The sequence below is a fragment of the Thamnophis sirtalis genome, unplaced genomic scaffold, assembly GCF_051295495.1.
Source record: "Thamnophis sirtalis isolate CommonGarterSnake01/CBP01778 unplaced genomic scaffold, rThaSir2_p1.2 scaffold_11, whole genome shotgun sequence".
Classification (NCBI taxonomy): Eukaryota; Metazoa; Chordata; class Lepidosauria; order Squamata; family Natricidae; genus Thamnophis; species Thamnophis sirtalis.
The window spans coordinates 42,125,387-42,142,018 of record NW_028261391.1 but is presented as its reverse complement, the minus strand read 5'-3'; the positions used below and the strand labels follow the sequence as shown (position 1 = coordinate 42,142,018).

Genomic DNA, 16,632 nt, shown 5'->3' with positions numbered 1-16,632 from the left:
GCTTGCGCAGGCTATTTCCTCCGTTTCTTTAGCCCCCCCGATCTCAGCTGTTTCTCTTCTCCGTTTCTCCAATTCTCCCCCAGCTTGCGCAGGCTATTTCCTCCGTTTCTTTAGCCCCCCCCGATCTCAGCTGTTTCTCTTCTCCGTTTCTCCAATTCTCCCCCAGCTTGCGCAGGCTATTTCCTCCGTTTCTTTAGCCCCCCCCGATCTCAGCTGTTTCTCTTCTCCGTTTCTCCAATTCTCCCCCAGCTTGCGCAGGCTATTTCCTCCGTTTCTTTAGCCCCCCCGATCTCAGCTGTTTCTCTTCTCCGTTTCTCCAATTCTCCCCCAGCTTGCGCAGGCTATTTCCTCCGTTTCTTTAGCCCCCCCGATCTCAGCTGTTTCTCTTCTCCGTTTCTCCAATTCTCCCCCAGCTTGCGCAGGCTATTTCCTCCGTTTCTTTAGCCCCCCCGATCTCAGCTGTTTCTCTTCTCCGTTCCTCCAATTCTCCCCCAGCTTGCGCAGGCTATTTCCTCCGTTTCTTTAGCGCCCCCGATCTCAGCTGTTTCTCTTCTCCGTTTCTCCAACTGTCCCCCAGCTTGCGCAGGCTATTTCCTCCGTTTCTTTAGCGCCCCCGATCTCAGCTGTTTCTCTTCTCCGTTTCTCCAACTCTCCCCCAGCTTGCGCAGGCTATTTCCTCCGTTTCTTTAGCCTACACCGATCTCAGCTGTGTTTTTTTTTTAAACCAAAATGCTTCGGCAGTGAAGCCCTTTCACAGAGCAAAGCAGAAGAAGGGAGGGGTGTCTGTGTGTGTGAAAACGGAGCCACAGCCGCGCCGCCGCCTCCTCCCCTTCCCTTTCTGCCGGACTTCCAAGCCCAGAGAAGGCGAGGAGCTGCAGAATCCAGGCTTCCTCTCACCTCCTGCTTCTTCCTGGTCGCTTCGCCCATAGCCAGGGGTGGGGTTTTCACGAAGGCGTCCCGAAACCCAAGCAGGGAGAAAAGGGAGAAAAGGAGCCCGAGCCGCCGAGCCAGCCCACTGCCCCGAGGAAAGTGGTGGTCCTAAGCTCTCCCTTTACCGGTAGTTAATCTGTGTAAAATATTTTACGTATACCCCGCCCACTTTTATACCCCGCAGGAGGGCGCTGTGCATGTAAAAAACGCATATAACCCGCGGGTTATATGGGTGAAAATACGGTAAGCTGCAGTCAGCAGAAACCGACACTTATTTCTGGTATAACAGCAATTATCTGGTTCTCTTCTCTTCGGTCAAAAAACCCCAAAAAACAAAGTAGCCAAGTCCCATTTTTTTCAAGATAGCAAATATTGCAAATCTGGCACAACCTTTGTGTGATGATAGCTGCATCTTCAGGCAGGGATATTGGGCCTTTTCTGTTTGTTTACAATGTTCATTAGCAAATGAACGTATGATGTCAACAAGTCATCCATTTTGTAACCCTTGGAAAAAAGCAAAACAATATTTATAGAGATAAACATCCACATACCATTCAAAAGAGACCATCAAAAGCCAAAAGAGAAACAAAAAAAACCAAACACCTCCTCACCAGCAATTAACACCCAGATGAGAAGATTAACATCAAGATTAACATTAGACCAACAGCCAAAAAAGCAAACAAACTGCCGAATGAAGCAGCCACTATGATCACTCCCACCAACATTGACAGGAACAAGCCGCTAGTATACAGAAAGAGAGCAAACCCCACTACCTACTACCTATAGGAATGGGATGAATCAAAACATTTTTTTCTAGGAAGTATAGTAATAGACTCCTGAAGTCTATTTTGTGATGAGCAATTTGTAGATATCTAAATTGCTCGTTCATGAAATACTTTTAGGAAATGTAGGAATCATGTAGGCTGACAATGTTTTGCTGGCTGGAAATCAGGCATCGCTCTTTCCTCCTTTTTTAGCAACCAAGGGGCTATAATACAGATAGTCTTCAACTTATAACCACAATTGGGCTCAACACTTATGTTGCTAAGACAGTTGTTAAGTGAGTTTTGCCCACTTTATGACCTTTCCTGCCACAGCTGTTAAGTGAATTGCTGCAGTTGTTAAGTTAGTAACACAGTCATTAAGTGAATCCGGCTTCCCCACTGACTTTGCTTATCAGAAGGTCGCAAAGGGGATCACATGATCCCTGGATACTGCAACCGTCATAGGTACATGCCAGATGCCAAGTGTCCAATTTTGATCACATGATCATGGGGATTCTACAATCATAAGTGTGAAAAACGGTTATAAGTCACTTTTCAGTGCTGTTGTAACTTTGAACCAGGGGTGGGTTTCTGCCAGTTCTAACCTCTTCTATAGAAGAGGTTCCACAAATCTACAGTGCCATTTAGAACCGGTTCCAGCTCCCTCCCCCCACCCATCCGCACATCATCAAGCTGAAGAGTGAGAGGAGGAATTCTGGGAGTTGAAGTCCACAAGTCTTAAAGCTGTCAAGTTTGAATACCCCTGGGTTTTTTTTTCTAAAGGGTTAGGGGTGCAAGGATCTTGTAATTTGACAGCTTTAAGACTTGCACACTTCAATGCCAGAGTTCCTGTGCCAACATGACTGGAGGAAGAATTTTGTGCTTCAAATGCCAGAGTTTCTGAGCCAACATTTTGGTTGCTAAGCAAGAGCATTGTTAAGTGAGTTTCGCCACATTTTACAAGTTGGCCATGCCTACCCAGTCACATGGCTGCCAAGCCACTCCCACCTGGTCACATGGCCAGCAAGCCACTCCCACAAAACAGGCCACACCTACAGAAACTTGAAAAGTTATCTTTTTCTTACCAGAAATGTCTCACAAAGAATTCGATTTCCTCGTACCAGGTTTCCTATTGTCATGTGAAAATACGTGCTACCACTGCTCCAGTTAGAAATTTTATTGAAGGGATAAAGAGCTAAGATCTCCTGTAGGACAACATAAATGATACATGTAAGATTGTTTTTTTTTTTAAAGGGACTTGTGGCTATTTTGAGACATCAGATCAGATACGTCTAAAAAGTATCATGATGTTTTTTTTCCCTCACATTATCCTGGAAATATCTTTTGATTTAAAATGGATTATTTTTAGGGACAGCTGTTCCTAGATCAAATTGTTCTAATCATGATCGACTTTCCTCTATTATCATTATTATAATTCAGCTTGGAGGTTCCCTTTCTGGGAACCATCTCATAACTAACTTCATTTAGCAATAAGTTGTTCCTTCCTAGCTTTACCAGTCCTAAGTAAAAAAATCTGTTGTGATTGATTTTATTTTTCTGTGAAAGATAGCATTCTGAAGAGCCAATGTGAGTGATAAAGAAAGTGATTCAGGCTTCAAAAGTATTTTTATCCAATATATACTGAACAGAAATAACAGCAGAACTGATACGTTCACAGCCATGGTCAAACAATTATTTACTTGTAAAATGTTTAGGCTGCCTCAATCTCTCACAATTCTTTACCTAAGTAATTCATTTAATTAATTCTACCATAAATCAATTGTGTGAACTTTTTCCAGATTATAATTGAGCCAAATTTTTGAAAAACAATCTCTTACCTTAGTTTTTGAATGTATTATGGAAATCCCTTGTTTGTTGATAGCAATCAATACTATGTCAGGGAAATTTGGCTCTGATGTTTGCTAATAAAATAGAAAAAGGCAGAATGCGGTCACCGGACTGTTTTTTCATATCATAACATCAATTATTATCTGTTATTAAACACTGGAATCACCAGTATTATGGAACAAATTACTGTAGGAATAGGGGTAGGTCAAAAGCTGCTCTTGGAGAAACAACTGAAATTGGTTAAGGCCAGGATAATCAGTCCTCATAGAATTTACACAAGTGAATAATCAGTAAGAGATTTCTTTTAAACAAAAAACAACTTAATATGGTGGCACTCCCCCCCCCCCCAAGATCCTATAGAACCATTGAACTGACCTTCACTTCAAAGAAGGCTGAGCCAAATGTTGGCCAACGATATATGAACTTCAAGAAGGCGATTTTGGCCTCATCCACACTTTTTTGCCCAAGTTTGCTGACAGCAGAAATAATATTCTGTAATGCAACATGAATCACAACTAATCAGGTTTTTTTACCATTAGAATTATTTTCTTGGGTAGGGTGAAATTAGCCTTTCCTTGTACCCATAATCACACAAATTGATTTACTTTAGAACTTTTCACTCCAGGATTAAAAATAATATATTTTGTTATAGGCAGAAATGATGGCACTGAGGAGTGTAAATTATTCCTTAAGTTTCCAAATGAGAAATGACTAAAGTGTGGCACTTGTAACAATTAAAAGGAAGTATAACAACTATAACTGCAGAATTTTTGAAATGATTGTATTAGTGAGAAATTTTGCAAGGAGTAAACTAGATTTATTTGCAGATAAACTCCACAAAATATATTAAGGTGTGTTCAGTATTGTAAATTACACCAAATCTATAATTGGGGTGGCACATAAATTATGGAAAATAAATAAATTATGGGATATAAATCAGTAGCTTTATAAAGCTGATCAATAGAGGAAAGCTAATGCAAGTTTTAAATAGATCATAATACTAAAATAATGTAAGATTCTTTATACCCGTTTCCACTCCTCTGGGGATAGTATTGGAATCATGTTCTCAGGCACTAGTTCCTTCAGTATTTTAGGTATCGCAGCATATTGTGTTCGATCACTGTTAAAACGAACTCTGAAAATCAGCCCAGCCAGTTGAACGACATCCTCCTTTGAGCACTTGTGATAGCCCCTCAGATACTTTGGCAGTTCCTGAAACAAAGACCATAATTGACCCATTCTGTAGTTTGGCTGACATATATGCAAAAAGAAAAGAGATTAGCATTGACTGAAATTATTTCCATATTTGAAATGATGTGTGCATGAAGGAAAACGTGAAAACATTCGATATCTTGTACTATTCAGTCCTTATTTCTAGGAAGTTTCTTTTTTATTGAAATTTTTTTAATATTTCCCCTTCCCTCCCTCCACCCCAACCCTGCCACCCCCTCCAACCCTCCCTCCCCCCAACTTCCCAGAGCAAAATACAGGGTATAAACATTTAACAATCATACACTAACATAAGCTAACTAACTATAACATCTTACCTCCCTCTTGTACTTTAACTCCCCTTTTATTAAGCTAAATTTAGATAAATTATAACATTCTTTGTTCATTCATAAGCTAATTGAAATTCCTTAGTCCAATATTTATTTTGAATGTAGTCAATCCATCTTCTCCATTCCAACTTGTATTTCTCATTTGAATAATCTTTCCAATATGCTGATATTTTAGCCATCTCAGCTAAGTTTACTACTTTAAATGTCCATTCCTGAATAATAGGCAATTCTTCCTTCTTCCAGCAATCTTGTTGCCATTATTAAATTCAGAATCAAAATTAGTCTCTATAACTGTACAGTCTGTAATTATACCTAGCAAACAACTGATAAATGAATTTTATCCTCTTTTTAAGAATATTTTGAATAATCCACCATATTTTTATCCAAAATGCTTTAGCTTTTTTACAAATCCACCATACATAAGCATCAACACATTCACATCTCGAACATTTGAATTATAAATTCGGATACATACAAGCTAACTTTTTAGAATCTAAATACCAACTATAAAACATCTTATAAAAATTCTCTCAAGTTTTAAGCTTGTATAAATTTTACATTTCTTACCCAAATCTTTTCCCATGTTTCCATCATTATTAAACAAAGTTTAATTCTACCATTCTTCCAACTTTACATCTTTTTTTAAAATATTGGTATCATTTGAAGAAGAAATAAAAACTTAAGCAAGAGGTTCATTTTTACGACTGTTATCCTTCACAGCAAAGACAATTGAAATTTTTCCCATTTATTCATCTCTATCTATATTTTGTGCCATAATGGTTCATAATTATACTTATATAATTTCCCATTTGAAATTGTAATATAAACTCCTAAATATATAACCTTTTTTACTATCTCACATCCTGTTAGTTTTTCTGATTCTTCTTTTTTATTTATCCTGGAGATGGTGGGTATCCAGCCTTTAGTACATTACTGTAAAAATCTTTTGCCTTCCAAACTGAATTAAGACGATATCTTTCTTCTAAGTAATTCACCACCAATCCGGCTGGAACGTCCCATCTATATTGTATCTGGCGATTTCTAAGTTTGTCAACTAGGAATGCATAGTCCTTTCTGGATCTCAACATTTTAAGGGGAATTTCCTTCAGTACTGCCACCTCCTGTCCTGCCACCTGTAGCTTGTTTTTGTAAGTTGCTTGTAATATTCCATTCCTTGTTTTCCTGGTGACAAAATAGATTACAATATCTCTTGGTAGTTGTCTCTGTCTCGCAATCCATGAATTAACACGATAAATTTTATCAATCTGCCAATCATATTCTGCTTTTGGTTCACCAATTAACTGAGCGAAAGCTTCTGTAAAATCTCTTTCAAATTTTCTTGGTTATTTTCTTTCAGGCCTCTTATTCTGAAAGCAAATTCCATCACTCTGTATTGTATCATTGTAACTTCTGCCTCTGATTTTTCAATCTTGATTTGAGACTCATCAACTTTGTTCTCCAAATTCACATTAGACTGGTTAATTTCTTCCACCCTATCATCCAATGATGTTACATAACCAAACAAATCCTTAAATGCATCCACTATATCATCTCTTATTTGTGGTTTGTGGGTTTGGATTAAATCCTTAATTTCAGACATATGTCAGACACATCTTTAAGGGCAGTTGTAATTTTTTCTTGCAAAACAGAGGCATGTGCTTTAAAGCACTTTGGAGAGCTTCAAATGTCACTGTTTGTGTATCCACTAAAGGTAATAAAGACTGCAATTAGGGTGGCTAGGCTGGGAGGCTTCCAGCACTCTTAGAAGCACTTATTTTTATTTGTTTTGAAGCCATTTCCGAATATTCAAATCACACTTTCCAGCGGCCAAATTATTGAGTCCCAAAAGTCCACTTAATCTGCAAATTTGTTGGATCTTGTAGTTTATTAGTAAACCAATACTGTTTTCTTTAATCTTGAGCTCTTGGTTCTTTTAACGACGTTAACAAGCACTTAACAAATACTTTCCTTTTAAGTTTCACCACACCCTTTGACTTCCAGACACCATTCTCATTACCCTTTTGTTCCCCTCAATTTCACAGAAGGAAGTGATACTGCATCAGAGTTAAAGTTTGTACTGCAATTATAATCACTCCTGTCTTTGCTCTGCCTGCTTCTTATTCAAGTGTAGATTAAAACATTGATTGCAGGGATGGTCGCGGCATTTTGTTCTGCTGCAGCAGAAGCATCCTGGATGCGGAGCTTTGTCGGGCTGCAGGGGGGCTCTCACCCTTCAAGCCCCAGAATTGCTCCTGGGGGTCTATGGGGAGCTCTACCCTTGCCCTGCTGCTCACCTCCCCCTCTTTTCCTGAGGGGAGAGTTTTCAAGCTGCTAGACAGCTGATTTACGCTGTTCTAGCAGCTTAAACGCGATCACGGGGCTGGCATTCCCACAGGAACGTCCTTCAATGCCTACAGTGCCGGAAGTTCCGGAAGTTTCTTGCAAGCTTTCTGTTTTGCAGTAAAACATCAAGATAGAAGCAGAAAGTCTCTGGTTCAGACACATTCTGAAGGCTTGATTTTCTGGTTGACTGTGACTGTTTCAAAATGTTATTTAAGTTACTTTGCAGTGTCAGCTATAAAAATGCTTTTTTAAAATTTTTGTTAAGCTATCATGGGGAAGACTGGTTTTTTAATCTAATTAGTTTCAGTTTGATCAATCCAATACATACAGCCAAGAAGTTTATTTCATTACCATTTATTATATAGTGCAATCAGTATTTCATATATGCTGTAGAATGTATATATTATGATAAATCAAGCTTTGATGCAAAAATTTATTTAGATAGTCCAGCTAGTTGCTATCATCAATCCTGTTTACCTGATGATAATGAAAGATGCAATCAGCCTTCAAATCCTTCCCAGGTATCACATTCAGCCACAACTTTCTCATGAAGTAGACCTGGTAATTCATAGTGGGGGGAAACACTAGAAAAACAATGTCAGACATTTAGGTAAAAGACTTCAAAGAGGCATGTACAGGCACTTAAATATATATTCTACATTGAACCAGAGCATGAGGAAAAATAAGCTTTCTAGCAACTGGGAAATATTGTATTATTTTTCAGGTCAATTATACATCAGGTAATAACTATTCAATAAATCAATGTTTCTGCATAAATGTCTATTTATTTCAATACAAGAACCCCACAAGTAACGTGTAACACACTCTCTTAATCAGGTTACTACCTTTCATAGTAAAACTAAAATATAGCTATTATAAGTAGAAGCCATAGAGGACTTCTAGATCCTTCAGGGAATCTTATGCACATTTACCTGAAAGCCACATTAGACAAAGGAGCTTATTTTCAAATAGACATGCAAAACATACACTGTAAATATTAATTTCTATAAAAAGTTTTTAAAAAGGGGAGAGAAATTGAATTGCGGACTTTTTGCTGCTTTTTAATTGGAACCTAATAATTTTAAAAGAAGCAGCTGTTATAAGGGAGAATCACAATTTTATTTTCAATAATTGAGAGTATTGACCAATCTTATGAAAAATGGCTATGTTTTGAACTCTCAGGTGGATAATTTCCCTCTGATAAAGGCACAGACAGTTTCTAGGTTACCGTCAACACCCCATATTTCATCTTTCCATCTCCATACCCTCCTTTCCTGGCCTGTTCTTCCGAGTCCAGTCCGTCACCTGTCTTAAGGAGTCAAAGAAATAATCTGCTTCATTCTGGCTGATCACCTAGAATAGACAATAAAACGGAAGCTGAGTTACTGCAAATAATTGAATTTATTAGCGTTCTGAGACAACATCACAGAAAAACCAGCATAAACTGTCAGTTTCCTTTCTGGCACAATTAAAGATGCTTTCTTATATCAGGATCATCTCCCCACACAAGCAGTTCATTTCTGCTCTTACATCATTGACTGGATAATTTTTGCAGGTCCCCATTTAAGAACAGCAACCAAGTCCATTTTTTTGTAGTGAAGCCAGTGGTGGGTTTCTACCAGTTCAGACCGGTTCAGTCAAACTGGTAGCAGTTTGGCAACCTGGGTCGCTGGAACTGGCAGCGATCCAGGCCTGCCACAACTTCAAACTGGTTCTCTGGGCAGTGCCATAGGTGCTGCCATCTTGTTTTTGAGTTCTGTGCATGTGCAGAACAATTTTAATTGCACTGCACATGTGCACACAGCATGCACATAAGTGATCCGGCAGTAGTGCCTACCGAAACCCACCCCTGACTGAAGCCAAACATAGGGAAACAATGGAATTGAATTGCATGTATAGCAATAGCAATAGCACTTAGATTTATATACCGCTTCACAGTATGCATGTATTTATTTATTTATCAAATATATATAGCCACCCATCTCAAGAAAAGCTACTATGAGAAGTGAACAACAATCAAATAAAACAACACATGTATAAAGCAATCATTATAATAACTATAGATGGCCTCTTTTAAGGTTCAATGTATGTGGGAGATTAAAATGTTACTTTTAACATAGAGATTAATTTAAATTGCTTATCTTCATAGACTTGATATACTGAATGTTATTGTTGTTTATTAAATATTTTTATAAATTGTCTAAAGTTAAAAGTTGAAGGACTGAGTGGCAAATAAAAGTCATTGAATTAAAATAATAACACCAGCATCAACAACTATCTCCTAAAATGTAACTCAGAATAAAAGTAAAGAGCAGAAATTAGGGTTTGACGGAAATGATGCAAAGTGGAACTCACACACGATAAGATGACAAAGCAGCCATTTGGATATTTGAGGAATAAGAAGCAAAAATATTTTTAGACCCACCAAAACTTTATAGTTTTCCAAATCTCTTTATCAAATGGAACTGATATACCTTATGTCATATTACCTTATCTGTAATCTTGATAAAGAGGCTAAATCCATCCAAGGAGCTCAATTCCATCTTGTTGCCAATCATCTGACATAGATCCCATACTTTTGTGTTTGTTCCTACATCAAAAACCTGGAACGTAAGAACAGGAAGATAAAATGGCTAGTTTAGAAGGAAAAAGAATAGGTGCAACTTGCACAGGTGTACAGGCTGCTAAAAGTAGGCTATCTGCCTGCTTGACTGTTTGTTACTGGAAAATAAAGCAAAATATATTTAAGAACACAATGTGATTATCAGATGCTGAAAAAAGCAACAGAAGATGACTATTACCATTATCACTCCTTATGCTTTGCTCAGGTGTGCCTAGATAGACCATGATAGATAGATGAAAGAAAGAGAGAAAGAAGTGAAGGGAAGAGGAAGGAAGGAAGGAAGGAAGGAAGGAAGGAAGGAAGGAAGGAAGGAAGGAAGGAAGGTAGGTAGGTAGGTAGGTAGGTAGGTAGGTAGGTTTATAGGCTGTCCTTATCTCAAGGTAACTCTATTACTTTCTAATTCATCATAAGAGTTTCTCTCAATAGTCACTTCTTCTAAGCTGATTTTTTTTTTATTTTTCTCTCTTTCCCATCCATTCCACAGGTGACAATGAAGTTTTTATCCCACCTTTTTATATATAACTCAAGAGGGCAAGAATACTTTACTCCTCCCTCCTATTCCCACCCTCCCATCCATAATGACAAACCTTTGAAGTAGGTTGGGATGAGAGAGATGACTGGCCTTAAAGAAGAGTCCTCTTAAACCTGGAATATATATCAATATGAAAATAAAAGAACTTAACCTCACCTGCTCTGTTTCATTTGGAAAATGAATCTTGTGAGAAATCTTGGTGATATTATTCTGAATTGCCTCCACCTCTACACTGTGTGGAGCCCACTTCCGACAGCCACTCCTGAAGAACAGAAATACAAATGGCTCTTAGAACTACCTTTGATGGAGAAGTTCTCAATGCTAACATAAGAGGATCAATTTTCACCAGCCTCACAGAAAAGGTAGTTGAGGTGGGGGTAAAAATAGAGAAAACTGAAGCTGAAGGTGTTTTTCTTTTTTTTTAAACACAGACACAGTTTCTACCCATGTATGCAATAAAATATCATATATATTTTGGACCAGAGAGTGAAGGGAGAGAAAACAAATTGCATTCACAAAAAGACCTTAATGAAAAACAAAACCACTAAAGGATGAGGAGATTAAATTAATCTCTCCTCAGGAAAGGAAGATTATCCTCTTCATAATAATTGTAGATTAGTTTATACATTATATACTGTAGGTTCTATAGACCCGATTAGCATTCTGTAAAAAAAAAAGCATGAGCTTATCTCTGAGAATTAAAAACCTTCTACCTCATCACTTTTTGGATCCTATGTCTGCATTCCAACGCCAGATTCTCCTTCAGACGAGTCTCAATGAACTTCTGAACATGTTTCAGCAATGATTTACTAGGTGGAAAAAGGCCTGTGCAGAGCCATAGTAATTGCCAACCATTATTCAGGCTATACCTGCCAATTTAATAAATAATTTCAAAATTTGCATACAAATATCCATAACCTAAGCCAAAAACACTTCAGACTTAGAAATCTATTAGGCAACTTAGACTGATTTTATGATTTGTGTTTTCTTTACATGAATGCTAGTAATCTTTTATTGTGAAACTCAAGAAGTTTCTGGAATCCAATTGCAGCTCCCCTCTCCCCAAGATCCACAAATCAATATGTTCTTTTTTTGTTGCAACCACTGATATAAAATTTATCCTATTAAGAGAACTCCCAACCTAATACTCCAACTTGGCACTTCCAGTGCCAACCAAAATTTTCATGTCAATTTGAAACATTTGGTGGGAAATACTTTTTTCGTTACCTGTTGTGGTTTTCTGTTAACTGTTTCAAAATCTGACAATAGACCTCATCTTGCAGTGTATCTTCCTGAATTGCCACTAAAAATATCTGGTCAGTAAGTTCCACAGGAGATCTCTCTTGCTTTGAGGGATAATCTCCCATGTATTTCATAATGGGTGAGCAAAAAAATATAAGGAAAGATTTAACAAAAAAATAAGTACAAACTACAAACCAACTCAAAACTCCTTCTAAGTGCAGCATGTAACTAGTTAGTGAATGCTCTTTAGTAGAAGCTAGATTTGACTATTATGATAGTGCTCTCTTACATACCCATCCAATTTGGTCACCTAAAATCTGAATTCACTCTTCATCCTCTTCTCAATTTTCTGCACTCAAATAAATCAAACCATGTCAAACAATTAACAAAAATGTAAAGGTATGTATCGATACCTATGTGTTTGTTTACTTTTTATTAAAAATATTTCCAAGTCAGGGACGGAAGCGTAGAAACCAGTTCATAGAAAATAATTCTGCTCATTACCAAATAAGCTAACTTTAACATAAAGGATATCAATGAAGGTCTGGCAAGCAAAGTCCCAGAGGTCTGGATTAGAACACACCTTCTTTAGCAAAGGCTTTTTCAGGGGCTCCCTAGAATGAGCCCACAGATGACTCCGCCCTCGGGACTTGGATAAAACTGCCTTGCTGATTGATTCCTTCTCAGGTACTCTGAAGAAACATAAAACTATTTCAAAATTTGATCTGCTCAATATAGACAACTGATTCATATATGTTGCTTACAGGCTAATATAATTAGAATTGGGATCTTCCCTAGAATTCTCTAGCCCTATCACCACTTACCACTCAGAATTAGAATTAATTCATAAAGTAACAAAAAGGACAAAGCCATTTTCATATAGCAAAATCCTAAACCTCTCTGTTAACATCTATCAGAAAGAATCAAGCAAATTAAAAAGTTGCTATGGATATACACTATGTTATCAAATAGAAATTCCTTCTTACAAAAGAGGTCTTTAGGAGTTGAAAGTTTAACTGGATCCAGAATATGGGCTACCCTAGCAGGCTTTGAAACTAAAGAGCTGTATGTACTGGAATGGCCTGGTTGAAAGACTCACAAAGCAACGAGACTGAACTACAGATCAGTCTTTCTAATTTACAGACATGGCTGTAATGAATGGGGTTGAAGATAGAAGAGGATCTGTCTCTCTCTTCAATATACCTAATATGGTGCTGAGATGGCAGCAGAAAGATGACTGCAGCAAGGTGGTAACAAGTTGTCCCAATCCACCTTGTATGTTCTATAGAGGAATATAGCTCCTGTAAATGCAGTGAAGCAGTACCATTTTGCCCCCTCAAATGCCTTTTGGGTGCTGTGATTATTTAATGCTAATATTCCCTTGTAGCACTTATCAGTCTGAGCTATTTCTTAGTGCAGTCAGTATTAGTTTATGAAAGCAAACTTTGAGATAGCACTTTAGAATTGCTATGCAGGAAAGCTCTTTCTCTAGTTCACTCTATTATTTATACGTTAGGAATAATAAATTATTTCAATGATGTCCTTCACACAGAACAATCACACATGGACCAGATACCCTTTCTGAGGAGACCAGTATGGAAGACAAAATATAATTTAATAACTAATATAGATTTTAATGCAATTCTCATTGATTCTTCCTCAATTAGGCTTAAAAGGCAATACAAGTATATTTCTCAAGGAAATGTAAAAAATTGTATAAAACATAATAAGGTGTACCTGAAGTGCTCATAGGAGAATTCTTCCAGAGTGTATGGCTTCACAGTTGCATTCTCTTCCTCGGGTTCTTCCACATGAGAGTTTAGCGATACTAACCTCCGTTGTTCAGGTGACATCATCAGCAAGCTCTGGAAAGATATGGCCATTTGAAGACACTTCACTTATGGTCATGGCAGCAACATAATATTAGAAATTAAGCCATGTATTAAGCCATGGATTTTCAGGAAAATATTTGTGAACAGGACTTCTCTTTCTGCCAGATTTGCTCAAAGATGTTTGACAGAAAAAGAGAAGTAAGGAAGCACATCAGCATTTTTCTAAAGTTAGAGGATTCATTCCAAAAAGTTTTCAAAGGGGCTAGTACTGTACTTGAACAAGACCAACAGAACAGATTTTGGAATTTAGCAATTAATTATTTCATATCTATATATTTAGGGTAATAGACAATATTTTTATCTCACATAGATTCTGATAACAATCAATCAAGAACAAACAAATGTGATAAAAATAATCACATTTATAACTCATTATATTAGTTATCTATGAATTACAGTAATTTTCTGTGCATGCTTGATTATGCTGTTAAATAAAGCCACACAGGAAAATTAGTACAAGGGCAAAGTTAATTTTTAAGACCAAAGAACTAAAAAAAAATGGGAATCTGTCTGCATATATAAATCCTGAGATCCACAGTGAAACACAGCATTGAGGTTCCACAGTGTTGAAATTCAATTTTTTTTTACTACCGGTTCTGTGGGTGTGGCTTGGTGGGTGTGGTAGGGGAAGGATACTGCAAAATTCCCATTCTATGCTTGTTGGAAAGCCTCAATCAGGCTATCAAAAGGGATTAGACAAACATCATTAGAAGGAACAGCACAGTTTCTAAACAGTAATCTGTTTTAATCTGGTGACTGGGCATCAGGACAGCCTAAGATATCTCTCCCTTACTGCAATGAAAAAGACTGCTCTGTATGTCTTTGTAAAGAAGAAATTATTGTAATGAAAAAATGAAATGGGAATTTGGCTTAAATATTCTTACAAAGTAAACCTAGCTAGTGGCTGAAGTACTATGCCTTGTTTGCTAGAAACTGGCTAGAAAGAAACAAGATAAACTGGAGTGATAAAGAACATTTTAGAGGGTGACAAGGAGCCATTTTATAAGAGTACCCCCCCTCACCTTTCTTTTTTCCACAACTAGTTTATTATCTTTATTATTCAGGGAATTAAGTGGCAGTCATTTGTCAGAGTTAAGCATTGAACCTGCATTATTTGATCCTTACCAATATTTGACTGGAAGGCTTTGTAACTGTAGGGATGATATAGATGGTCTCTGATGACACAAGCCCAGAACCATTGGTTCGCTCATTTTGAGCAGGGATCCAGCCTTGATTTTCTCCTAGTCTTTTGTCCTTGGTTAAAATCAACAAGTCCCCCTTCTTGAAGGCCAAAATGGTATCGTCACCTGGGAAACAAAAACTGAAGCATATTATTTCAACTATTATACATCAGATCTAAAATGCATGATGATGTTTCAGATTGAAGCATGAGTCCGCTTTCTAACAATGACAAAATCCCATTGTCTCTGTTTTGTGTAAGAATAGATACTTCAGGTTATGTCATAAGTGCTTATAACATGTTTAATATCATCAATGTTTTCTACCACTTCATCTTTCTCATTTCCCAAAAGTGTCTGCTATGTAGAAAAAGACTGCAATATGTTTTTTACTAGCACCGGGAAAAGAATTAGTCCGATCATCCTTTTCTCTGCAATTGATACTGTACACCACCAGGAAAAGTCAAATAAACAAAGATAACAAGTAAGTTCCTCATGAATTCCCAAGAAAGAAAACTGAAAAAGCCTAAGTGGAACTTGGATAAGAGAATAATATCAACTGAAACTGGGAAAAAGAGCAGAAACTGGGAAAAAGAGCCTAAACCCAAACTTTTCTAGCCAATCTTGTTTCTTGAGAAAAGAATGTAAAAACAATGTATAAACGAACTTTCAAAAGATAGATTATGATAAGGATCTGGTATATGTGTAGCTGTTTTTGCATCTCATTACTTTGCCTAACCTATATTACTTGGCCCAGTGGAGAATGGCATGAGAATGGATCCACATATTGCATGTGTGACTCTCTTTTCCTCCTTCTCCCTTTTTTCTTTTCTCTTGCATTTTCTTTTCAAGTTTAATTTGTATTGTCTTTTATTATTTTTAAAATAAATATTGTTAATTGTTATGTCTTACAGCACAGTATGCCACTGAATTTTTTCCTTTCCATGCTATAGATTTTTTTCTGTTGAACAACAGCATACAATAAATATAATGTATGTAAGTTACCTTGTAGCTTTTTGTCTTGTATTGCCACCGCATAAAGTGATCGCTTTTTCAGTCCTTCCAGGAACATGACTATTAATTCTGCAATTGCAACACTATTGACAGAGGTCAAGACAAACTCTTCACCACGCAGTGTGCTAAGGGTGCAGCTTTGCCCGAATGTCTTGACTCCCCTGTAGTCACAAAATATTTCAAAAGAAAATAGTTTGTAAAATGGCAAGAAAACAAAAGTCTGGTATCCTTCAACCTCTAACATAAGCAAGGAGTAAACATTTCTAAATATAGAAGTGTTCCAAATCGACAACCATTAGTGCTACTAAAAAAAAATTACATTGTGTAGCTTTTCCTTCTTTATAATTTTTTTGTATAGAAAAAAACAATATGGTAAGTAAACACAGAAGGGTTATAAATAGAAAAAGCCAAAAATTGAAGTCCAGATACTTTGTAAAATCCTGTGAACAAAGCATATACTTGTATCAAAGTAGTTGTAATGCTGAAATAGAATTACTTTGGTTAATTCAACTGCTTCATTACAAAGATGAATTACCGGTAAATTGCATTAGATTCTCAACCAGTGACGTGCAGTCAGGGGTGGCAGAGCCTCCCCACTGTCATCATGAAAAGAAAAAAAAATGTAAAAGGAAAAAGGCTGAGGTAGTTGCTGCCAGAATCACAGTGGATGACTCTGCTTAGTGCTTAACTGTTCTAAAAAGCCTCTA

The 16,632-nt window shown here is 37.2% G+C and overlaps 2 protein-coding genes across 3 annotated transcripts in view; both read right to left on the bottom strand.

The window, feature by feature from the left end:
* MYO7B (myosin VIIB) overlaps positions 1–16,632 on the bottom strand; it is a 77,297-nt gene that overhangs the window by 6,475 nt on the left and 54,190 nt on the right. For both annotated transcript variants that reach the window (XM_087725673.1, XM_087725672.1), the window contains exons 34-48: positions 15,917–16,086; positions 14,859–15,040; positions 13,579–13,706; positions 12,376–12,533; positions 11,827–11,980; positions 11,313–11,468; positions 10,756–10,861; positions 9,934–10,047; positions 8,710–8,797; positions 7,922–8,028; positions 4,569–4,754; positions 3,918–4,034; positions 3,533–3,616; positions 2,780–2,899; positions 1,321–1,434 (exon numbers count right to left, since the gene is read on the bottom strand). In XM_087725673.1, coding sequence (XP_087581799.1) covers positions 1,345–1,434; positions 2,780–2,899; positions 3,533–3,616; positions 3,918–4,034; positions 4,569–4,754; positions 7,922–8,028; positions 8,710–8,797; positions 9,934–10,047; positions 10,756–10,861; positions 11,313–11,468; positions 11,827–11,980; positions 12,376–12,533; positions 13,579–13,706; positions 14,859–15,040; positions 15,917–16,086 — 1,960 coding nt within the window. In that variant the 3' untranslated portion in view covers positions 1,321–1,344. The remainder of the gene's footprint in view (positions 1–1,320; positions 1,435–2,779; positions 2,900–3,532; positions 3,617–3,917; positions 4,035–4,568; positions 4,755–7,921; positions 8,029–8,709; positions 8,798–9,933; positions 10,048–10,755; positions 10,862–11,312; positions 11,469–11,826; positions 11,981–12,375; positions 12,534–13,578; positions 13,707–14,858; positions 15,041–15,916; positions 16,087–16,632) is intronic.
* On the bottom strand, positions 5,956–6,701 carry LOC148043628 (uncharacterized). Its single transcript, XM_087726037.1, is given in 2 exon segments — positions 5,956–6,425; positions 6,428–6,701. Coding segments are annotated over 2 exon segments (705 nt in total). The 3' UTR covers positions 5,956–5,994.